This window comes from Octopus sinensis, linkage group LG7 (genome assembly GCF_006345805.1).
Source record: "Octopus sinensis linkage group LG7, ASM634580v1, whole genome shotgun sequence".
Taxonomy (NCBI): domain Eukaryota; kingdom Metazoa; phylum Mollusca; class Cephalopoda; order Octopoda; family Octopodidae; genus Octopus; species Octopus sinensis.
Window position 1 is genome coordinate 64,110,918 of NC_043003.1, and position 25,459 is coordinate 64,136,376.

Here is a 25,459-nt window from a genome sequence, read left to right on the forward strand (position 1 = left end):
CAGCCCAGCCCAGCTCTATCATAGAAGTCACTTGCCCAAGGTACCACACAGTGAGACTGAACCCCCAAAGCCACACATATGCAAAGCAAGCTTCTTAACCACACAGCCATGCCTGCACCTGGACTCCCTATTTTCCCCTACATAACCCCAACACAGACTGGATTTGTAAAAAAGAATAAAATCACTGCTAAATCCTTCAATGACCTAAAATAACAAATCCCCATGATTGTTGTTGTTGCTATTGTTGTTCTTGTTATTGTTGTTGCTGTTGTTGTTGAGGTAAATCATATAACTGTGATAAGAAAATTTCTCTGCACCCATTGAATCTTTGTTGATACATTCATAAATATGAGTCATTTGTAAAGAGCCACAGATAATACACACACACACACATGTATGTTTATACATATACATATATACACACACACACACACACACACACACACATATCGAATTTTATATGTGTGTTTGTGTGCACATGCAATAAATCCACATATTTCTCCTTCATGAACTGTTATAAAAGGATTAGCGTTTGATTGAGAATTTGTGATAGGTCATTGAGTACAAACCTTTTTCAATGGCTAGTAATTAGCATTAATTCTCTGTGTTCTTTTATTGCAGTGTGGAAATCTGCTCAAAGATTAGACCAGTGGCATTCAGACAGAAATATCTCCACTGATGAGAGGATTCAACACTATTTGGACATTGCCTGCTATCTTTTAAACAAACAACAATGTGATTGGTCTGCTCTGAGATACTTTGATGTCATTGTATAAAACAAGCCAAAGAAATCAACTTTCCAAATAAAATTATTTAATCTTTCACTTGATATTTGAAGTATGCGCATTCTCTCGGTAACAAACCACTCCGAAAACAGCCCAGAATATATTTGTTTACTGCCGTAATGTCAACATCTCGACTCCATAAACAATGAAAACATCTTTCTTTGATATCTGCTGAAATACAATGAAGTAATATTATAAGTATACATATGCTTTTTTAATGTTCGGAGAAGCTATGAGATATCAGGTTTAAAGTTGACAGTCTGGAAAAAACTTCAAAGATGACCTAAAATAAATCATTTTCACCCTGGCTATATAAACTTTAAGCAAATACTACAGCAGCCTGGAGTAACAATTAAACACCAAAAACTAATTGGATTTATCATGGAATAAGAAGAGTTTAGTATTTCAATGCTGTGATCATAGAGTAAATTTAAAATAACATGCTGACTTATAAATTTCGAATATCCAAAACAGTGCTTTTCTTTTTGGTAATATTTTCCATATTTTTCTTTTTTGTTAATAATGTCCTTTTATCCGAACCAAACATGCAAGCTCTCGACTATATCACAGATAGAAGGCAAATAAATGCCAAGCAAGCTGCAAATGCAAAATCTCACAGAGAACTCAGTAGTTATGACTCGCAGGCAAGAGTCCAGTGGTTAGAGCGGAAGCCGAAAGCTCATATTATTACTGCTGATGATAAAAAATTGGTTAAAATCCATGGATTGAAAACTGCAGACAAAAATCTTAGATTTAAGAAGACTCTTAATAAAACATATAAAGACAACTTTAATAAAAATGAGAGTGAAGAATCGGAAATGAGTGAATATAGTGTGAACATGGAATCAACTCTTGAGGATGATGTTGATTACAATAACGATGTATATACAGAGGATAATTACTACAACAATGTAGCAGAAAATACCATTGTCAAAGAAAAAGAAATTGACAAAATAGGAACTATTGGTTTGAACAAACCATTATTAAAATTTAAGTCATTTGAGACTTTGCCAAAAAATTCCACCAGTAAACAACTCAAAGTTTCAGATGTTGACAAAGAAAATGGAAAAGAATTGGTTAAAAGTTTCCAGAAAATCTCATCACCATCCCCGCAGGACTTACCAATTAGTAATGGAATATTTTGGTCTTCAGCAATTGAAAATCTTGTGCCAAAAGGTAAGGAAAAATGGTTATGGTTTTTATCTATTTCTCAAAAGTTTTCTCAAATGTTATAGTAATTATTATTAGTTATTATTATGCCAATGCTAAATACACACACACACACTGGTCCTGTTTTCACTTAACTCTTTTACTCTTTTACTTGTTTTAGTCATTTGACTGTGGCTATGCTGGAGCACCACCTTTTAGTCGAGCAAATCGACCTGAGGACTTATTCTTTGTAAGCCTAGCACTTATTCTATTGGTCTCTTTTACCGAACTGCTAAGTTACGGGGACATGAACACACCAGCATTGGTTGTCAAGCGATGTTAGGGAGAAAAAAACAGACACATACATACACACGCACACACACACACACACACACACACACATATATATATATATATAAACACATATATACGACGGGCTCCTTTCAGTTTCCGTCTACCAAATCCACTCACAAGGCTTTGGTCGGCCTGAGGCTATAGTAGAAGACAATTGCCCAAGGTGCCACACAGTGGGACTGAACCCAGAACCATGTGGTTGGTAAGCAAGCTACTTACCACATGGCCACTCCTATGCCTACTTCTTTATTTTCATTAATCAACTGGTTAATCATTTAACCAATTAACTAATTGAGTGTATGATTAATTATTCAGTCAATCAATTACAGAGCTAGGTTTATCAAAGCCCTTTTATTGCCACTCATGACCCCATTAATGACATACCCCCCCTCTACTCTAACCCTTTTGTTACCATATTTATTTTGAGATGCTCTGTGTTTCTTTCATTTAGATATAAATATAACAAAGAATTTAGTAAAATAACTGTGCTTTTATTAAGCTAGTGTTAGGAACATAAATTGTGACTAAGGTTTGGTGGAAGATCTTAATTGAGAACTTATGAAAACAAGACATTTGTACTACAAAGCCAGAGGTGGTTTCAGCCCGGTTGGTATCGAAAAGGTTAAATCTGCATCAAGTTTATCAGTCTCGGTTTTTGTCTGAAAATATCTAAGAAATGGATAAACTAAGGGAAGAATTCTCTAAACAATTTCTCCATATTTTCATTTGCATTTCTACATACCATAGTTGCATGTGTGGTTAAGAAGCTCACCTTGTAACCACATGGTTTTGGGTTTAGTTTCACTATATGGCACCTTGGCCAGATGTCTCCTACTGTAACCCCAAGCTGACCAAATGCCTTGTGAGTGAATTTGATAGACAGAAACTGTGTGGAAGCCTGTTATGTATGTAAAACAAAAACATTAGAGCATGGCCGTTGCCAGCAACGCCTGACTGGCCCTTGTGCCGGTGGCATGTAAAAGCACCCACTACACTCTCGGAGTGGTTGGCGTTAGGAAGGGCATCCAGCTGTAGAAACTCTGCCAGATTAGATTGGAGCCTGGTGCAGCCATCTGGTTCGCCAGTCCTCAGTCAAATCGTCCAACCCATGCTAGCATGGAAAGCAGATGTTAAACGATGATGATGATGTATGTCTTATTTTTATTCCCCCACCCCCGACACTGCTTGACAACCAAAGTTGGTTTGTTTATATTCCCTTAGCTTAATGGTTCAGGTAAAGGGACAACAAGTACCAAACTTAAAAAGTAAGTGCCAGGGTCAAGTTGCTCAATTAAACCCTTGAAGACATTGCCCCAGCATGGCCAGAATCCAATGACTGAAATAAACAAAACTTTAAAAAAAAAAAGAAAAGTAAAAATCTCATGTTTTCCAATTTCTAAGTATTCCGAAAGGATCTGCCCTTCATTAGTTTCCCTTAAAACGGTAAAAAAACTATGGCGGCTCAAATTTTGTTGTTATTTCCAATGAATAATGAAATTCCTCAGCTAATTCTCTGTCTCTATGAACAGTACAGTTCTATCAATTCCAATTTAGTGAATCATCTTAAATTACCATTTCTATAGTGACATCAGAAATATGTGATTAATTCAAGTTTACAACCTAACTGATAAATTCTAACAGAATTCCGAAGCATAAGAATACGCTGCTGCTGCTACTGCTTCTACTCTATCTCTTCGCAGTCAGTGGTGTGGAATAACAAGCTTTCTTCTTTTGCCTCATCACCTACTTCTACCTGAGGTGGTCATCTACTTTCCTCACACTTGTTCACAGTTCTTGGGGCTATATATGTGTATGTATGTGTGTGTGTGCGTGTGTGTGTGTATGTGTGTCTATATACATGTAATAACATGTTTATGTATATATATATGTGTATATATATGTATATATAAATATATATATATATATATATATGTATGTATGTGTGTGTGTGTGTGTGCAGTTGAAATTTACAGAAAAACAAAAGACGAAAAGAGGTGTATTAGTTCGATGCTCAGGAAAGTGGAAAAGTATTTTATGTTTCAAGCCTACGTTCTTCAACAGAAAGGAATAAGAGAAAATAAACAGAGAGGGAATAAAAAAACTTGTGGATTTAGCAATCGAGCATATATATATAAATATATAATTATAAATAAGGGTGTCTATTTTTCAGCATATTGGCAAAGAAAATTTTTTTCTTTTTCCCTTATTTATAATTGCATTTATAATTTTCACCTTAAAAGGCATTTTTCATATGCTGGCCACTGATAAAAGATTTTTGAAAAATTTTATCCTTATAGTAGAAGTATATATAATATAATTTTCTGAATCTTCAGATTTTTTCAGTATGCTAGGCCACTGGTTTAAATTGATATTAATCTAATTGATATCAATTTTTACCCTTATTATTTAAATTTATGTCATCATCGTCGTTTAACGTCCGCATGTATATATATATATATATATTATATAAAATCCATTCTGTCTGTCAGTGTGTGTGTCTACTAGGATCTCGGGTATCCTCCATCCGATTGTGCTCAAATTTGATATGGAGATACCGATGGTATCAGGACATGTATAAGTCTTGAAAAAATTACAAAAATCAATTCCAGGTGAGAATGCGATCGATAGAATGAATAAAATCGTTTTTCTTTGGAATAGCACCGTCAATTGGATAGGGTGGGGGGCGTTTTGCTCATATATATATATACATATATATATATATATATATAATATATATATATATATATACACACACACACATATATACATACACATATATATACACACACGCATATATACATACATATATATATATAATATATATATAATGAAAATTAAAGATTGGAGTTTATATTTTTATTGCATGGTTAAAATTCAATGGGGACACACATTATTTTATCCCTTTTAACTTACTACACACACACCCATGCACATATAACACACATTCATATAATGGATTTCTGAGTTCAAATGTCACGGACGTCAACTTTGCCTTTCATCCTTTCAGGGTTGATTAAATAAGTACCAGTTACACACTGGGGTCAATATAATCGACTTAATGCCTTTGTCTGCTCTTCTTTGTCACCTCTATGTTTAGTCCCCTGTGGGCATTAAAGAAATAAATGTTTAGCCTCAAGTAGAAAGCATGTTAGCCCAGCATGTCACACAGAATGCAAATATCATACAGTTTATTGCTAACCTTATTAAACCTTATTAACATTTGCTACATATAATTAGACTACATACATTATCAAGTTATGATATATCAAGCAAAACAATTCACTTGGAATTATACAGAAGGGTGTTTGCAAAAAGAATGTTTTGCCATACATTGTTTAAATTTTTATGAAATATAGTTGTACTTTATCTTTTTTCTTTCCTTCTTCATTTGTTTCAATCATTAGACGGCAGCCCATGCTGGAGCACTGCCTTGATGGTTTTTACTCAAAGAAATCGACCCGAGTACTTAGGCATTTGTGTTTTTTTTAAAGTTTGGTTCTTATTCTCTGTCTCTTTTGACAAACCACTGTTATGAGGATGTAAATAAACCAACAACAGTTGTCAAATGGAGGTGGAGACATGGAAAACAAAGACACACACACACACACACACACTATAAGTTTCTGTACTGTTTCCATTTACCATATTCACTCACAAGGCACTGATTGGCCCAGGTTATCATAGAAAACACTTACCCAAAGTACCACACAGTGGGACTGAAACCCAAACCGTCTGGTTGCAAAGCAAACTTCTTAGACCATTTGGCCACATTTTATGTAAAATATTTGTAACAAAATTGTAAAATAACTGAGATAAATAATGGATGCTAGAATTGCAGATGTTGGCACAGTGTTGTATTAGATTAAGCATTTGGTCCTCAGAAGAGAAGAGGTGGGTATGAAAGCCAAAGCTGCTCTCTTTAGTTCTGTTGATGTACCTATCCTCACTGACAAAGGAGTGCGGAAGAGTTCCTGGCTTTGAGTAAAAGAAAATACTGGAGGATCAGTTATGTTTCTATTCAACATATTTTTGCCAGATCAGATTGGAGCCTGGTGCAGCCTCCTGGCTTGCCAGTCCTCAGTCAAACCATCCAACCTATGCCAGCTTGGAAAGTGGACATTAAACAATGACGATAATGATGATGATATTTCCTTCTCAAGTTTACACACTTATTGCAGCAGTCCTTCAGTTTTTCTAAGTCCTGTAAAAGAGCTCAGAAGGTTGGACCTCCAGCCAAGCCTTTCATGATACCCTTAAAGCCAGGAGCTTTTCAGCACCCACTTGTATGGTGAGTAATGACTGATGAGTAATGACTGAAAGAGTAACAATTGCAAATACAAGCAGCCAAAAATGGGGCTCCTCAGAAAGGAACTTTGTAGTAATATTACTCAACAGTGTGCGCAGCTTAGAGATTAGGGAATTTCTCCGGGTTGAACCACTGCCTCTCCACATTGAGATATCACAACTCTGGTACTATAGAGATGTGATTTGAATGTCACAAGAAAGAATCCCAAAACAGCTTCTTTAAGCCAAGTCAACCAGCAAGAAACCTAAGAGTACCATAAATCCTCGAGTATAGTCAGCCCTTGAGTATAACACACAGGAGATTTTTAGTGGGCTGTACCTCTGAAAAACCTAAACCTTGTGTATAATATGCACCCTTTCTCTAACTTGAGTCAAGGAGATCTATATAACATCCTTGGTTTGTAAAAATGTATACGGTAACATCCTTTATTATTATTATTGTTATTATTATTAATATTATATATAACATAACGCATATGTGTAGCTTTATTGTGCATTTTGTTTGCAGAAAATAAAGAAATAATAGTAATAACAGAAATAACGTTTAATAAATGTAGCTTACTGCAAGTAATGGATGATTCTTTTATGACTTCATTGCTTTCAGGCTTAGCTTAAGGTATTTTCGCACCCGACATCACAAAATGCGTCTGAATAAACATTGCCGGAGAGCAAAAAGAGACTCGGACATTGCTTAGAAAATAATTTTCATTTCTAACCTTGTATATAGTATGCACTAGGGATTTTGACCTTTAAATTTTGGGGGGAAAATGCAGATTATACTCGAGGATTTACAGTAAACTACAAATGGGTTGGTTGGATAGTATCCATTCTTTTTGTTGGTCACGCTTGAGAATCCAGGTGGAAAGTGTCATGGTGTCATGAAAGTAGTTTCTCTCCTTGGAATAGTGGTCAGAAAAAATGGTCAGATGGATGAATGGAAAAACGAAAAAATATTTGTGTCAATATTGTAAAACATCTGAGTCAATATTGTTAAAATATCTAAGTCGATATTTGTGAGCTGCAAAGGGACTTGAAAGCTTTCCAATTCATTGACACTTCTATTATATTGAATAGATTCTTGTCATTCACATCTTAGAAGTATCATTCATGTTTAGATTTTCCTCATGAGGAAGAAAAAAAAAACAATAAATCATTCATGCTGCTATTAAAAGAAATAAAGCTTCAGTGCTTTGGACAATCTTTAGTCAAAACCAACAGCAATGTTCACTACAACAGCAATTGGTCACTTCAGTTATTTTTGTTATGTTTTGCACATCACCATTGTCATCATTCAACATCTGTTGATCCGTGCTTCATTGGTTTGCATGTGTCCCCTCTTGCACAAGTGCACTGTCTTCTTTTTTTTTTTTTGCAGTCCTTTTTTTTTCTCTTTTCTTTTCTCTTTTACTTGTTTCTGTTATTTGACTGCAGCCATGCTGGAGCACCGCCTTTTAGTCGACCAAATCGACCCCGGAACTTATTCTTTGGGAGCCTAGTACTTATTCTATCGGTCTCCTATGCCGAACCACTAAGTTACGGGGACGTAAACACACCACCATCAGTTGTCAAGCGATGTTGGGGGGACAAACACAGACATACAAACATATACACACACATACATATATATATATATACACATATATACAATGGGCTTCTTTCAGTTTCTGCCTACCAAATGAAACTCGCAATGTTTGATCAGCCCAAGGCTATAGTAGAAGACACTTGCCCAAGGTACCACGCAGTGGGAATGAACCCAGAACCATGTGGTTGGTAAGCAAGCTACTTACCACACAGCCACTCCTGCACCTATTGTTATCCCTTTTATGAGGTTTATCCCACTAAGGTCAAGTTTTACCATTCTTTTGATCCCTCTATGTTCCTTGGTCTTCTTCAGCATCATTCTGCTGCTTAGATTGGTTTGCACTTCTTTACCAAACTGTCATCCTCCATACATATCACGTGTCTGTACTATCACATGTTTCTGCTTTACATACTGTTTTATAAATGGAAACTGAAAGAAGCCTGTCGTGTGTGTGTGTGTGTGTGTGTGTGTGTGTGTACATGCCTCTGTGTGTGTGAGAAAAAGTATTTGTATATGCGTGTGAGAGTGCGTTAGTTTGCGTATGTGTGTTTGTGCACGAGTGTGTGTGTGTTGGCATATGCATGTGTGCATTTGTATATGCATGCGTGTGTTTGAGTGTTTGTATATGCATGAATGTGTTTTAGTATGTGTGTGTATGCATGTGTGTGCATATTTGTGCATGTGTGTGTATTATTGTCTCCTTGTCTTAACTTCTTGTGATAGTTGTGAATGAACACCGCTGTGATGCAGAGTTCCATTATCACCATCATACAGACTCCATCATAGGGCGACCTGCTGTGCTTGAGGAGACCTATTGAGTCAAGTACATCAACATCAAATAAAAATCAAGTGGAAATTGTAGTTGTGATACCTGTGCCGGTGGCACATAAAAAGCACCCATTACACTCACGGAGTGGTTGGTGTTAGGTAGGACATCCAGCTGTAGAAACACTGCCAGATCAGACTGGAGCCTGGTGCAGCCTCCTGGCTTTCCAGACCCTGGTCAAACCGTCCAACCCATGCTAGCATAGAAAACGGATGTTAAACAATGACGATGATGATGATATATATATATGTATGTATGTATGTATGTATGTGTGTGTATATGTTTGTCCCACCAACATCATTTGACAACCAATGCTGGTGTGTTTACGTCCCCGTAACTTAGCAGTTCGGCAAAAGAGACATATAGAATAAATATTGGGCTTACAAAGAATAAGTCCTGGGGTCAATTTGCTTGACTAAAGGTGGTGCTCCAGCATGGCTGCAGTCAAAATGACTGAAACAAGTAAAAGAATGTAACAAAGAATTATTTCCCATCTTTCTGTTAGTTTTGTTTCATTTGGGAAAATAAAAATTTATTTTATGGTTTATTATTGTTTACATTTTGAATTATATCTGGAAGCACCAAAGTCCTTTGAGCGCTTAGGCCCTCTATGGGTCTTAATCCGGCCCTGCTTTCAGGTTTTGATAAAATAGGTACCAGTCAAGTACTGGGGTTTAGGTAATCAACTTTAGGTCTCTGTTCCAGAATTTGAAGCCATCAATTATTATATTTCTCATCCTTTGATTAAAAACAATGCCTATACCTGAGGTATAACATAATCCTTTCTACTAAAGGTACAAGGCCTGAATTTTGTTGGTGGGGGACTAGCCAATTACATCAACCCCAGTGTTTCACTGGTATTTAATTTATCTACCCTGAAAGGCAAAGTCAACCTTGCAGAATTTGAACTTGGAACGTGGTGTCGAGTGAAATACTGCTAAGCATTCTGTCTGGTGTGCTAACGATTCTGCCAGCTTGCTGCCTTATGAAGTATAACATAATGTAACAGTTATATGACTGTATATTATTGTTTATACTTTCTTGTATTAGTTGTTATGTTTTAGTCATTCAAAGAAAAAAGTACCCCCCAAAAATTAATAAGTGTGCAAGTATACCTGTGTATGTGTGTGTGTGTGTGTATATATATATATATATCTGAGTAGAGTATATTATTATGTATATGCGAATGTGTAAATGTGTATGTGTGTGAAAGAAAGAGACTGTGTATATATATATTCATACATACATATTATATACATACTTATACACACACACACACACACCCATATATATATATACATATATATGTATACACACACATACACATACATGAATATACACACACATACATGTATGTATATACATATATACTTATATATGTCTATAAAGACACACACACACTTACATATGCATGTACATATATATGTATATAAATACACACATAGATGTGTGCGTGCATATATATATATGTACATATATGTATCTATACATATGTGTGCATGTATGTATGCACATGTGTGTCAATACATATCTGTGTGAGTATTATCTATACATATGTTCCAACACACATATGCTTACACACATACAACACACACATGCACCACACACATACGTACATGTATAGTGCGTTACATCAATTTTCATGCTTGCATAGGTGAGGATAGTTTATTTGTTGGAGCAATTATTTTTACAGCTGGAGGCCCTTCCTGGATGCCTAACCACTTAACCATGAACAAATGTGGAGGAGCATGTTTCTTGTTTAGTCAAAGAAACAAGATTGTGACAGTAGTAAAACCTGAAAGTCAAAATGGATGTATAAAACAAGTATATATATGCATTCATGTATGTATGTATGCATGTATGTATATACATGCACATGGGTGTATTTTTGTGTGCATGTGTGTATATGCATATATACACACACACACACACATATATATATATATATATATATATATATATATATATATATATATATGTATGTATGTGTGGTTATGTGTATATAAGTATTTATGTATATATTTAGATGGTTAGATATATATATATATAGAGATAGATAGATACATAGATAGTAAGATAGATAGATAGATAGATAGGTAGGTAGATAGATAGATAGGTAGGTAGATAGATAGATAGATAGATAGGTAAGTAGGTAGGTAGGTAGGTAGGTAGGTAGGTAGGTAGATACATAGATAGTAAGATAGATAGATAGATAGATAGATAGACATATTTATCATTTACTTGTTTCAATCATGAGATTGTGGCCATACTGGGGCACTGCCTTGAAGGGTTTAGTTGAAGAAATCAACCCTAAAACATTTTATTTCTTTGGATGTCTAATACTTATTTTATCAGTCCCACATATGTATGTATCTGTGTGTGTGTGTGTGTCTGTCTGTCTATCTATTTATATATCAAGCTGTCTAGATACATACGTATATATTTATGTTGTAGGTCAGTTGTCCATAAGTCTAAAAAAAAAAGCACATTAAAAGAATTTCTTTGAGTAATAATATTTCAAGTGGCCAAGACAATGAGCTGGCAGAACTGTTGGCATGCCAGATGAAACGCTTAGCGGCATTCCATCTGTCGTTATGTTCCAAGTTCAAATTCCACAGAAGTTGCCTTTAATTTTCATCCTTTTGGGGCTGATATAAGTAATAGTTAAGCAGTAAGACTGATGTAATTGACCACAACTTACCCCACCCCACCCTAAAATTTCAGGCCCTGTGCCTTTAACAGAAAGGAATTATTTTATGTAGTCACTGGGTATGGGCAGTCAGTTAGTAACCATTAGTTTCATGTCTGTTATTGCACTTAGTAATATAGGCAACCCACCAAACCTACTGGTCAGGGATGCATAACCTCTTTACGCTTGTCAGGCCAGCAGGAGTTTCAAATCGCTTATGCTGCTAAGTGCTATAATAGACATGAAACAAATTCTACCATTCTAACTGACCCTTCTTTCAACCTCTTCTGTCAAACCCTATTTTTTTACCAACCAACTACTATGCTTGATCGCTAAACCCACAAGTTTTTTTATTCTCTCTCTCTGTTTATTTTCTCTTATTCCTTTCTGTTGAAGAGCATAGGCTCGAAATGTAAAAGATTTTCTCACTTTCCCAAGTATCAAACTAATACACTTGCTTGTTGTTCATACACAGTCTTCGTCTTTTGTTTTTCTATAAATTTCAACTATATATATATATATGTATATATCATCATCATCATCATCATTTGACATCTGTTTTCCATGCTGACATGGGTTGGACGGTCTGACTGAGGTCTGGAGAGCCAGCGGCTGCACCAGGCTCCAGTCTGATCTGGCAATGTTTCTACAGCTGGATGCCCCTCTTAACGCCAACCACTCTGAGAGTGTAGTGGGTGCTTCTTACATTCCACCAGCACAGGAGCCAGTCAGGGCAGGGGGTGCTGGCATCAACTACGTTCGGATGGTGCTTTTTTACATGTCAGATATTTATATATGTATATAATGTGTATGTATATAAATATATTAGTGTGTGTTCGGTTCTTCATCATCAACAGCATCATCATCATCATTTAACATCTATTTCTCATGCTGATATGGGTTGCACAGTTTGACAAACTGAAAAGCTGCACCAGGCTCCAGTTGTCTGTTTTGGCTTGGTTCCTGTGGTTGGATACTTTTCCTAACACCAACCACTTTACAAAGTGTACTTGGTGCTTTTTACCTCAAAGAACATCACCTAATCTCTTAATGGTTCATAGATATTTATTTCTTTATTGCCCACAGAGGGCTAAACATAGAGGCGACAATCAAGGAGGGGCAAAGAGATTAAGTCAATTACATCGACTCCAGTGTGTAACTGGTGCTTATTTAATCAACCCCAAAAAGATGAAAGGTAAAGGTGACGTTGGCAGAATTTGAACCCAGAATATAACAGCAGACAAAATACTGCTAAGCATTTTGCCTGGCGTGCTAATGATTCTTTTCTACTCTAGACACAAAGCCCAAATATTTTGAGGAGAGGACCAGTCAATTAGATTGACCCCAGTGTGCAACTGATACTTAATTTATCGACCCCGAAAGGATGAAAGGCAAAGTCAACCTCTGTGGAATTTGAACTCAGAACGTAACAGCAGACGAAATACTGCTAAGCATTTTGCCTGGCATGCTAACAATTCTGCCAGCTTGCCACCTTATCATTCATAGATATCGAATAAGTACTAAAGAGAATAGAAATTATTACTGAGGTAGATATGATAACCAACTTAAAAAATGAAAAATAGACTCTGAAAATGGTACTCCAACTTACTGCACTCCCTTGACTAATATGACAAAAGACTAAAAAGACTATTGACAAAGACTAAGAGAAACATTGATTTATCTAATTTTTGTGAGATGTCATACCATCCAGATGATAATTACAGTTATGTTGATGAAAATATATTATTTTTCTTTTACAATATATTTCACCATATTTTGCTTTATTTAATGTTCTTATCAATAAATATACTCACATTACTATTATCAATATGAAATATCTCATGAATCTTGTTTGACAAGAAGAAAAATAATTTTCGGTTTTGGAGATTAGAAACAACATCAGGGTAGTTTTTATGATTTCCGAAAATGTCAGAGTATGACGAAATAATTGAATGATTTTTATACAACTTCCTTTCCAAATAAGATATCGGTTATATCTGTTTTATATCTACAAGAGTTCCACATAAAATATAAATATTTACTTGGAAACTCTGATGTATGTGTGTGTGTGTGTGTGTGAATAGATGTGTTTAATAAATTATTTGATGCAATGTATATCACAGATAGGTAGAGAATATTAATACTACTTCTACTACTACAACTAATAATAATAAGAATAATAATAATAATAATAACAACAACAACTACAATGATAATAATAATAATCCTTTCTGTTATAGGCCCAAGGCCTGGAATTTTTGTGGGAGGGGACTAGCCGATTACATTGATCCCAGTATTAAACTGGTACTTATTTTATCGACCCCAAAAGGATAAAAGGCTAAGTCAACCCCAGTGGGATTTGAACACAGAACGTAAAGACAGATGAAATGCCACTAAGCATTTTGCCCGGTGTGCTAACGATTCTGCAAGCTCACCTCCTTACTACTGCTACTATACTACTACTACTACTACTACTACAACTAATAATAATAATAATAGTAATAATGATAATGATAATGTTGTTGATGATGATGATGATGATGATGATGATTGTGATGTTGGCACAAGGCCAGCAATTCAGGGGGAGAGGGTAAGTCAATTATATTGTCTGCAGTGTTTGATTGATACTTAATTTATCGTCCCTGAGATGAAAGGCAAAGTCGACCTCAGCAGAATTTGAACTCAGAAATGTTGCAAAGTATTTTGTTTGATTTGATATGCTAACAATTCTGACAGCTCACTGCCTTCATAATAATAATAATAATAATAATGATAATAATGATGATGATGATGATGATGAGAGAAGTACTTGAGAAGTTCATTGAACAAATAGGGGCTGCAATATGGGTGGAGCACTTGCAGAAAATATCACTGCTTGGAACCTCTCAAATACTCTGGATGGTGCTCGAAAAATAAGGGGTGTTACCTTAGTTCACTGGTAGGGAAAAGCTGACACCATAGTATATTTCCAGCATTAGAAGCAGTGCAAAGACAATAAAATAATAATAATAATAATAATAATAATAATAATAATAATAATCCTTTTCTACTATAGGCACAAGGCCTGGATTTTTGGGGAAGGGGTAGTTGTTTACATCTACCTCAGTATTTGATTGTCATTTAACTTATCAACCCTAAAAGGATAACAGGCAAAGTCGACCTCGGTGGAATTTGAACTCAAGAACGTAATGGCAGGTGAAATACCGCTAATCATTTCACGTTGCAAGCGAATGGTTCTGCCAGCTCACCACCTTCAATAATTATAACAATAATCCTTTCTACTGGAGATACAAGGCCTCAAATTTTTGGGGAGGTGACTCGTTAATTACATCAACCCCAGTATTTCAGTGGTACTTAATTTATCAAGCCCAAAAGGACGAAAGGCAAAGTCGATGTCAGTAGAATTTGAACTCAGATATGGCAATGGGTGAAATACTGCTAAGCATTTTGCCCAGTGTGCAAACGATTCTGCCAGCTCACCACCTTCAATAATAATAATAATCATCATCATCATCATCATCGTTTAACGTCCGTTCTCCATGCTAGCATGGGTTGGACGGTTCGACCGGGGATCTGGGAAGCCAGAAGGCTGCACCAGGCTCCAGTCTTATCTGGCAATGTTTCTACAGCTGGATGCCCTTCCTAACGCCAACCACTCCGTGATTGTAGTGGGTGCCTTTTACGTGCCACCTGCACAGGTGCCAGGCGAGGCTGGCATCGGCCACGGTCGGATTGGTGCATTTTACGTGCCACCGGCACGGAAGCCAGTCGAGGCGGCACTGGCTTCGGCCACGATTCGGATGGTGCTTTTTACGTGCCACAGAAGCCAAAATAATAATAATAATAATAATAATAATAATAATAATAATGATAATAGTAATGATAATCTAGAAATAGAAATAACCCAAATATAAGGCCTGGAAAATGAAAAAATCTCTTATTATAATAGGTGCTTTAGGAATGATCAAAGAACATGCAGACAAATGTTGTTGTTGTTTGTTCCTTTTTGAGCCATGCTTGGCTCATAAGGGCCAGTTTCCAGTTTCATTGGTATATAAGTTCCCCACCTGGATGAGACACCAGTCTATCTCAGGTGAGCTGCTAGATGTAGGAGGAAAAGGTGAAAGAAAGTTATGGTGAAAGAGTCAGCAGAAGTTCACCATTACCTTCTCCCAGTATCACGTGGAGCTTAGGTATTTTGCTCATAAACATATGCATTGCCTGGTCTGAGATTTGAACCCACGATCCCTTGTGCCTCCACATGCAGACTAATGAATAACCAAAACACCAAGACTTACAAAAATAGATGTACATTGTGCACATCTTCCATCAAGCGCTTTCGATACAGTAAAAGTAACAACAACACCAAAACAGGTGCAGGTGTGGTTGTGTGATAAGAAAGTTGCTTCCTAACCACATGGCTGCGGGTTCAGTCCCACTGCATGGCACCTTGGGCAAATATCTTCTACCATAGCCTCATACCAACTAAAGCATTATAAGTGAATTTGGTAGATGGAAACTGAGAGAAGCTCATTATGTGTGTGTGTCCTCGTGTCTGTGTTTGTCCCCTGCTACCCTTGACAACCAGTGTTGGTGTGTTTACATCCCTGTAACTTAGCAGTTCAGCACAAGAGACTGATAGAATAAGTACCAAGCATGAAAACTAAGTGCTAGGGTCAATTCATTCAACTAAAATTCTCCAAGATTGTGCCCCAGAATGGCCTCAGTCTTATGACCTATTGCACATAGAGCTGTGTTCAGAAATGCAATAAAAGTAGAACAGCTGAATAAATAGTAAAGTTAATAATAATTATTTCTACTCTAGGTACAAGGCCTTAAAAATTTTGGGGGTAAGGGACTGGTCAATTAGATCGACCCCAGTATGCAACTGGTACTTAATTTATCAACCCCGAACTGATGAAAGGCAAAGTTGACCTTGGCGGAATATGAACTCAGACCGTAAAGACACACAAAATACTGCTAAGCATTTTGCCCAGCATGCTAACGATTCTGCCAGCTTGCTGCCTTAAAGAATATTTTCTACTCTAGGCACAAGGTCCAAAATTTTGTGGGAGGGGGCCAGTCGATTAGGGCATATGGGCATATGGCATAGTGGTTAAGAGTGTGAGCTACTAATCCCAAGATTCCAAGTTCGATTCCAAGCAGTGACCTGAATAATAATAACAATAATAATAATAACATCGAAAAATACCTTAGGAATGAGAACCCAGGTTTGAAATTTCCCCAAGACACCTGATGAAAGCTAGAAGGTATATCAGCCAAAACATTGTTTTAACAACAAACAAGATGAGGACAAATTTGAACTCAGAACATAAAGTCAGATGAAATACTGCTAACGATTCTTTTCCACTCTAGGCACAAGGCCCGAAATTTTTTTGTGGGGAGGAGGCCAGTCAATTAGATCGACTGTAGTACACAATTGCTATTTAATTTATTGACCCTGAAAGGATAAAAGGCAAAGTCGACCTCAGCAGAATTTGAACTCAGAATGTGAAAAGACGAAATACCACTAAGCATTTCGCCTGGTGTGCTAACAACTCTGCCAGCTCACCACCTTAGTAAAAATTAATAATAATATGAGAAGTACAAGCCACTGAAAGATCAGTTTGCAATAATGTGGGCAATGAAGAAAGTAACTGCCACCTCCTGTAGTTGTAGGGGCTCTGGGAACATTAGGAGCCAGGTTTGAGAAATTTGTTGGAGATATCGTGATTGACATGAGGGTAGAGCATGCCCAGAAAACTACTTTAATGGGGACAGAGAGGATTTTAAAACAAATATTTGAATGTTAAGTATCATGAAAGAAGACCGTATGAGACAAAAGGTTGTTGTCTGTTCTTACAGAATTAACTGGAGCAAGTGAAATGTTTAACAATAATCTTTTCTACTTTAGGTGCAAGGCCTGAAATTTTGGGGGAGGGTCTAGTCGATTAGATTGACCCCAGTACACAACTGGTACTTAATTTATTGACCCCAAAAGGATGAAAGGCAAAAGTTGACCTTCGCGGAATTTGAACTCAGAACATAAAGACACAAAATACCATGAAGCATTTTGGCCAGTATACTAACGTTTCTGCAGCTTGCCGTCTTGAAATGTACAATAATAATAACAGCCACAACAGCAACAGCAATAATAATAAGAAGAAGAAAGATTTATTTCATTAGCCACAGGGCATAGATGAGGGAAACACAGTCTACAGTTTGTGTGTGTGGTGGGGATTACATAAAAGATGAGGAGAAAGAAATGGAAGAAAATAAACATAATATACAAAGACTGTTAATATGAATGATGTGGTCCTCCTGGTATAAGGGAAACTCCAACTAGGGACACTCAAGGAACCTCATAGATCCGGGATTACCAGCACCACCAAAGGCACAAGCCCTTGCCCAACTGTTGCTCTCTAATCTATGGGTGTAAGCTTAGAGTAGGGCCAGTGGTTTCTGATTTTGGCCCAGCACAAGACCAGCAGATTTATGAGTAAGTTTTAATTAATACCATCAATCCCAGTAATTAAATTGTTTCTTTATTGACCCTGGAAAGACGATGGGTAAAGTTGACATAAGTAGGGTTTGAACTCAGAGTCAGAAGAGACAAAGAATACAGCAGAGCATTTTGTCTGACATACTAAGGGTTAGGGTTAGTTGTAGTTAATAGTAGTTACTAATACAAACCTGAGAGAGTTACTAGTACAAGCCCTGAGAGTTGAGGGAATGGTTAGTCAATCCATACTTAGTTGAACAATAAAAATATGATTACTGACAACTAATAATGTTAATCTCGTAGAATATAAGTTATTTAGAAGCATATCTAATGTGATAACATCTCTTAGATACACCACTATTTGTCAGTTTAGTTATGTACACCTCTACAACATCATCCCATGAAGTGCATTCTGCTATTCTGGTGTGTATAAATGCCTGTTAATAATTCATTCCTAAGAGTTGAGGATTTATGCCACCCAATCAGTAGAACTAATTATGCTACAGAAATCAATTAAATTTACTGTGTTTGGAAGAAGAATAGAAAACTTACTTTCATATTAATGGTGAAGTGCTTTCCAGCAATATGAGAAAAAAAATTGATCTTATCACTATAGCACAAGGAAATATAATAATGTATGGTATTAAAATGTGATGGTCTTGCCTGAAGTCATACAGAAATGTAATAAACTGGTTTTAAAGAATTCATAAGGACTGTTTGTGTTACAAAAAAAAACTATTGAATTATTGGAGAAGTAAAATTGAGAAGACCTGGGGTCCTCTGTTAATATAAATATGTTTAGACCACTTAGAGAAATAACAAGGTGTAAATTTAGCAAAGGCCTCTAAATTTAGGGGAGCAGATTAGTATACAGTCAAATATATCAGCCTGGTGCTTGAATAGTATTTTGTTTTAGTGACAAATAAATTAAATATAAACTGTTTTTACTTTTGTCTCATCAGACTTTCTAGTCAAAATGTCCAACCCATGCCAGCATGGAAAGCAGATGTTAAACAATGATGATGATGTCTCTAAAGATTTTCTATCAAATTTAGAGCCAGCACGGAAAGTTCCTATGTTTTGTTTATGAATACATCTATGTAAACAATGCAATCAAAGATAAAAAAAATAGGTAATGGGTGTACTAGGGGGTGCTAAAAGTTCCTGGCTTTAAGGGTATTGCAAAAAGCCTGGTTGGAGGCCCAACTTTCTGAGTTCTTTTACAGGGCTTAGAAAAACTGAAAGACTGTTGTAATAAGTGTGTGAATCTGAGAGGGGAATATGTTGGATAAAATCATAATTAACTGATCCTCATGTATTTTTTTTTTACTCAAAACCAGGAAATTTTCAGCCTCCCCTCGAATGTATGATGTATGTATATAGACACACATACACAAGCCGGTGCTGAAACGTTCCTGGTTTTAAGGGTATCGTGAAAGGCCTGGATGAAGGTCCAACCTTCTGAGTTCTTTTACAGGGCTTAGAAAAACTGTTGTAATAAGTGTGTGAATCTGAGAGGGGAGTATGTTAGATAAAATCATAATTAACTGATCCTCCAGCATTTTCTTTTACCCAAAGCCAGGAACTTTTTAGCACCCCCTCGTAGAACTTCAGCAGTTCTTGCTCCTTTTTCAACACCACATCCAGTACATTAACCTTCAATGAATACATTGCTTAAATGCCCGCTAAGTTTAGCAGTGTAGCACTTTTGGACAGACCATTTTACATATCAAACACATTCCTGGCAGCTATTGCAGACATACTAATTACTGGTAGCTTATAGTTCTTAAGGGCACTGAACTAAAATGAGACATTTTGTCTGTCATCCTCTAATTTTTTTTATTCTTAAACAAGGATGTTGTTGACAGTAGCTTTGAAGTTTTGGCCGGCTGAGCCATCGTTGGACTGCATTGCATTAGAGTTAGCCTTGCTTTTATATAGTAACCCATCGGATTAATGTAAAATTGTTTTACAAACATTAATATATACATACAGACACATGCATATATATATAGAGTCACCTTACTGGCACTTTTGCCGGTGGCACGTGAAAAAACATTTGAGTGAGGTCATTGCCAGTGCCACTGGACTGCCTCCTGTGTAGGTGGTACATAAAAAACACCATTTGAGCGTGGTCATTGCCAGTACCACCTGACTGGCCCTCGTGCTCATGGCATGTAAAAGCACCCACTACACTCTTGGAATGGTTGGCATTAGGAAGGGTATCCAGCTGTAGAAACTCTGCCAGATCAGATTGGAGTCTGGTGCAGCCATCTGGTTCACCAGTCCTCAGTCAAATCATCCAACCCATGCTAGCATGGAAAGCGGATGTTAAACAATGATGATGATGATGATAGGCACAGGCATGGCTGTGTGGTAAGTAGCTTGCTTACCAACCACATGGTTCCGGGTTCAGTCACACTGCATGGCACCTTGGGCCAGTGTCTTCTACTATAGCCTCGAGCTGACGAAAGCCTTGTAAGTTGATATGGTAGACAGAAACCACAAGAAGCCCATCATATATGTATGTATGTATGTGTGTGTGTGTGTGTGTGTGTGTGTGTGTGTGTGTGTGTGTGTCTGTGTTTGTCCCCCCCCCCATCAGTGCTCAACAACTGATGTTAGTGTGTTTACATCCCTGTAACTTAGTGGTTCAGCAAAATAGACCGACAGGATAAGTACTAGGCTCACAAAGAATAAGTCTTGGGTCAATTTGTTCGAATAAAGGTGGTGCTCCAGCATGGCTGCAGTCAAATGACTGAAACAAATAAAAGAATACATATATATGCACATATATATATATATATATATACAGACACACACACACATACATACATACACATGTATGTATGTATGTAGGTGTGTATATATGTATATATGGTGCAGGCTCCTCCCTGGTTGACTTCAGTCAAATCACCAAACCCATGCCAGCATGGAGGGCAGATATTAAATGATGAAGATGATGATGTTGATGATGATATATAAAGTTTTTACTGTTAGTTCTACATAACAGTCCCCAGTGTTAATCTTTTGATGTGTGTGTGTGTGTGGTTTGCATTTTTCTTTTGACATGTTATTACAACATGAGTATAGGTTCCATAATTAGTCTTCTATTTTTATTATCCTTTCCTATTTTCCTATTTGTTTTGTTGAATGTGTTATAGTGTTTTATGATTGCTTCCTGTTGTAAATGCATGGTGTGCCAACAAGCGACTGTTGTACTAGTATGTCCAGTTTTACAGGCAGCTGCTTATGTTTCATTGGTTATAAGTCACTTGTTCTTGTGTTTATATGCTTGTGATGTGTTATTGATAAGGAGGTTTTTGGTTTAGATGTATTTGTAGTATATCATTATTTTTAAGTTTCTGGTTGGGTATGATGCAATTTGTGTTCCATTTTATGAGGTTTCTGATTATGTATTTGTCTGTTCAATAGTTGTAATGCATTTGATTCATATAATAAATGTTACGAGTGATTTGAGTGTTTTTATTGAATATATCGTCTGATATATTTGTTGCATTGTATTTGTGTCTGTAACTGTTCACTGAAGAAGTTTATTTCATGACCAAATGGTCACAGGTTCATATCTGTCAACATGGATGGATGGCTCCTTTGTTGTGTCTACTTGGATTAGTTCCATTCTTAGACATTCTCTGCAATCAACAGTCTCTCGTAGTAGCAATTATTTTAACATTAAATAGTTGGAAAGATTTTACTTGTATTCAAGTTAATGTGAACAAATAGACATGGCTGTGTGGTAAGAAGCTTGCTTACCAACCAAATGGTTTTGGGTTCAGTCCCACTGCGTGGCACTTTGGGCAAATGTCTTCTACTATAGCCTTGAGCCAACCAAAGCCTTGTGAGTGGATTTGGTAGATGGAAACTGAAAGAGGCCCGTCGTATACATATATATATAAGATTAGGTAGGGTATGTAATACCACTTGCTAAAATCAGAGTTGTTGCTCCAAAAACCACCATAAAAATTACAATAAAGATACACATGAGCACTGCAATGAACATTTCAGAAATAGGCTTACCTTTGCTTTGAATACATCAATAAGTAATACATATTTCAACACCAATTAATTTCATGCTTTGCATGATAAACATGCTTTGAAATCTTCGGTTGAAAACAGCATTTAACATTTTTTCTGAAATGTTCACTGTTAGCTTGTGTACATTCCTAACTTTAAACATCCTGCTCTGTTTACAAGAAACTGTTGTAAACAAGACAAATTTAAATAAAGTAGTATTATTACCATTATATACAGTAATAATAAGGTGGCTAGCAAGTTCACACCTTTACAGGCACAATATAAAGTAATTTATGATTAGGTAGGGTATATATTGTACCCGTAAAGGTGTGAACTTACCAGCCACCTTATTATTACTGTATATAATGGTAATAATACTACTTTATTTAAATGTTCATATTTATGTATAATATATATATATATATTATATATATATATATATATATATATATAATATATATGATATATGTATATATATTATATATATGTATGTATGTATTTGGGGTTAGGAAGTGCATCCAGCTATAGAAACACTGCCAGATCAGATTGGGGCCTAGTGCAGCCTCCTAGCATCCCAGACCCCAGTCAAACCGTCCAACCCATGCCAGCATGGAAAACGGACGTTAAACGATGATGATGTATTTGTGAGTCTGTGTTTATCCCCCCCCCCACCATCACTTGACAACCGATGTTGGTGTGTTTATGTCCCTGTAACATAGCAGTTCGGCAACAGAAACTGATAGAATAAGTACTAAGCTTACAAAGAATAAGCCCTGGGGTCGATTTGTTCGACTAAAGACGGTGCTCCAGCATGGCCACAGTCAAATGACTGAAACAAGTGAAAGAATATATATAACATTTGACAGAGTAATCTGAATGCTAATGAGTCAAAACCATCGTTTTTTTTTTACTTATTTCAGGATCCCCATCCAGAAAACTAGAGAAAGAACTGCAGAAAATTAAAACCACACCAGTCCGTGTTCTTCAACCTCCAACTTGGAATAAATGTGGCCGTCCAAAGAATGGATTAGTTCTGCTGGAAGACAACACTTACCTGTGTGCCCGTTACAGGGACCCTCACAATAAATTGGTATTAGGTAAGTATCTTTATTAGTAGTCTTTTAAATTTTAACTCCAGTAAGAACTAACATATTACAAGCAGGTCTTGTGGAAATACAAGAAGAGGCTCTACAAATGTGATGAGAACTGCAGACTAACCATCTACTATAATAATACTCTTGTATTTTTCTCTGTCACAACATATGAATGAGAAAGGAAGGGGTGATAGATGAATAAGGAAGGAATGGGTGATGGCAAACTTGGTAGTGGGATGGTGGAAGTTCTACAGTGAAAGAAAAAATATCAAACAGCATTTCAACTCTGTATGAGTATATGTGTGTGTATGTAAAAGGAGGTATGTGAATGTTTGTGTGTGTGTGTGTGTGTGTGTGTGCAATGGAGATGGTGAACATTCAATGCTGATCAGAAAACTCAAACAGCATTTCAACTCTGTGTGAGTATATGTGTGTATGTGTGTGCGTGTACAAGGGAAGTATGTGAATGTTTGTATGTGCGATTATTTTGTACCTTATTTATTTATAAAATTCTACAATTAGCTGTCTTTTTTGATAGCACAGGGCCAGCTAGTCTGGTATGATAATAATCATGTTTTTCTCCGACACAACATATGAATGAGAAAGGAAGGGGTGATAGACGAATAAGGAAGGAAGGGGTGATGGCAAACTTAGTAGTGGGAGCGTTTCAACTCTGTGTGAGTATCTGTGTGTGTATGTAAAAGGCAGGTATCTGAATGTTTGTGTGTGTGTCTGTGGAAGTGGGATGGTGAACATGCAACGCTGAAAAGAAAAATCAAACAGCATTTCAACTCTGCGTGAATATATGTGTGTGTGTGTACAAGGGAAGTAAGTGAATGTTTGTATGTGTGAACTAGTGTTCTTTAGGTAACAAATGATGATCAATGTCAAATCTCAAAAGACAACCACTAGATAACATTGACATTAGCCATCATTTTTCATGGCATGGGGCCAGCTAGTGGTAAAATAAAACTGAATACACACTTTCGGTTAGACTCATTTAACTCATTTTGAAATATAAATTACATTAAAATGATAATTATGATATTGGTTTCAAATTTTGGCACAAGGCCAGCAAGTTTGGGCCAGGGGTAAGTCGATTACATCAGCCCCAGTATTCAGCTGGTATCTTAATTCATCAACCCTTAAAAGATCATCATCATCATCATCATCATCATCATCTTCGTTTAACATCCGCTTTCCATGCTAGCATAGGTTGGACGATTTGACTGAGGTCTGGCGAACCAGACGGCTGCTCCAGACTCCAATCTGATCTGGCGGAGTTTCTATAGCTGGATGCCCTTCCTAATGCCAACCACTCCGAGAGTGTAGTGGATACTTTTATGTGCCACCAGCACGAGGGCCAGTCAGGCGGTACTGGCAAAGGCCACACTCAAATGGTGCTTTTTATGTACCACCTGCACAGTAGCCAGTCCAGCGGCACTGGCAAAGACCTCGCTTGAGTGCTTTTTCACGTGCCACCAGCACAAGTGCCAGTAAGGCAATGCAAGTAATGATCATGCTCGAATGGTGCTATTTACATGCCACTGGCACGGAAAGTCAAAATCGACTTCAGTGAAATTTGAACTCAAAATCTAAAGACAGACGAAATGCCATGAAGCATTTTGCTGAGCATGCTAACAATTCTTTCAGCTTACCACCTTAAATGACAATTATGATGTTGATTAGAGAATAGATTATATTGATTACAAGCCATATTTATCACTTTGAGAGATGTTTAATCAAATTTATTGACATAGGCGTAGGAGTAGCTGTGTGTTAAGTAGCTTGCTTACCAACCACATGGTTTCAGGTTCAGTCCCACTGCGTGGCACCTTGGGCAAGTGTCTTCTACTATAGCCTTAGGCCGACCAAAGGCTTGTGAGTGGATTTGCTAGAGGGAAACTGAAAGAAGTCCGTTGCATATATGTATATATATATTTGTGTGTATGTATATATGCTTGTGTGTGTGTTTGTCCCCCCAACATCACTTGAAAACCAATGCTGGTGTGCTTACATCCCTGTAACTTAGTGGTTCAGCAAAAGAAACCGATAGAATAAGTCCTGGGGTCAGTTTGCTCAACTAAAGGTGGTGCTCCAGCATGGCCACAGTCAAATGACTGAAATAAGCAAAAGAG

General features: G+C 36.8%; 1 protein-coding gene across 2 annotated transcripts in view; it reads left to right on the forward strand.

Moving 5' to 3' along the window:
- LOC115213933 (four-jointed box protein 1) overlaps positions 1 to 25,459 on the forward strand; it is a 131,518-nt gene that overhangs the window by 40,857 nt on the left and 65,202 nt on the right. For both annotated transcript variants that reach the window (XM_029782932.2, XM_036504811.1), the window contains exons 2-3: positions 622 to 1,961; positions 23,148 to 23,324. In XM_029782932.2, the coding sequence (XP_029638792.1) occupies positions 1,226 to 1,961; positions 23,148 to 23,324 (913 nt within the window). In that variant the 5' untranslated portion in view covers positions 622 to 1,225. The remainder of the gene's footprint in view (positions 1 to 621; positions 1,962 to 23,147; positions 23,325 to 25,459) is intronic.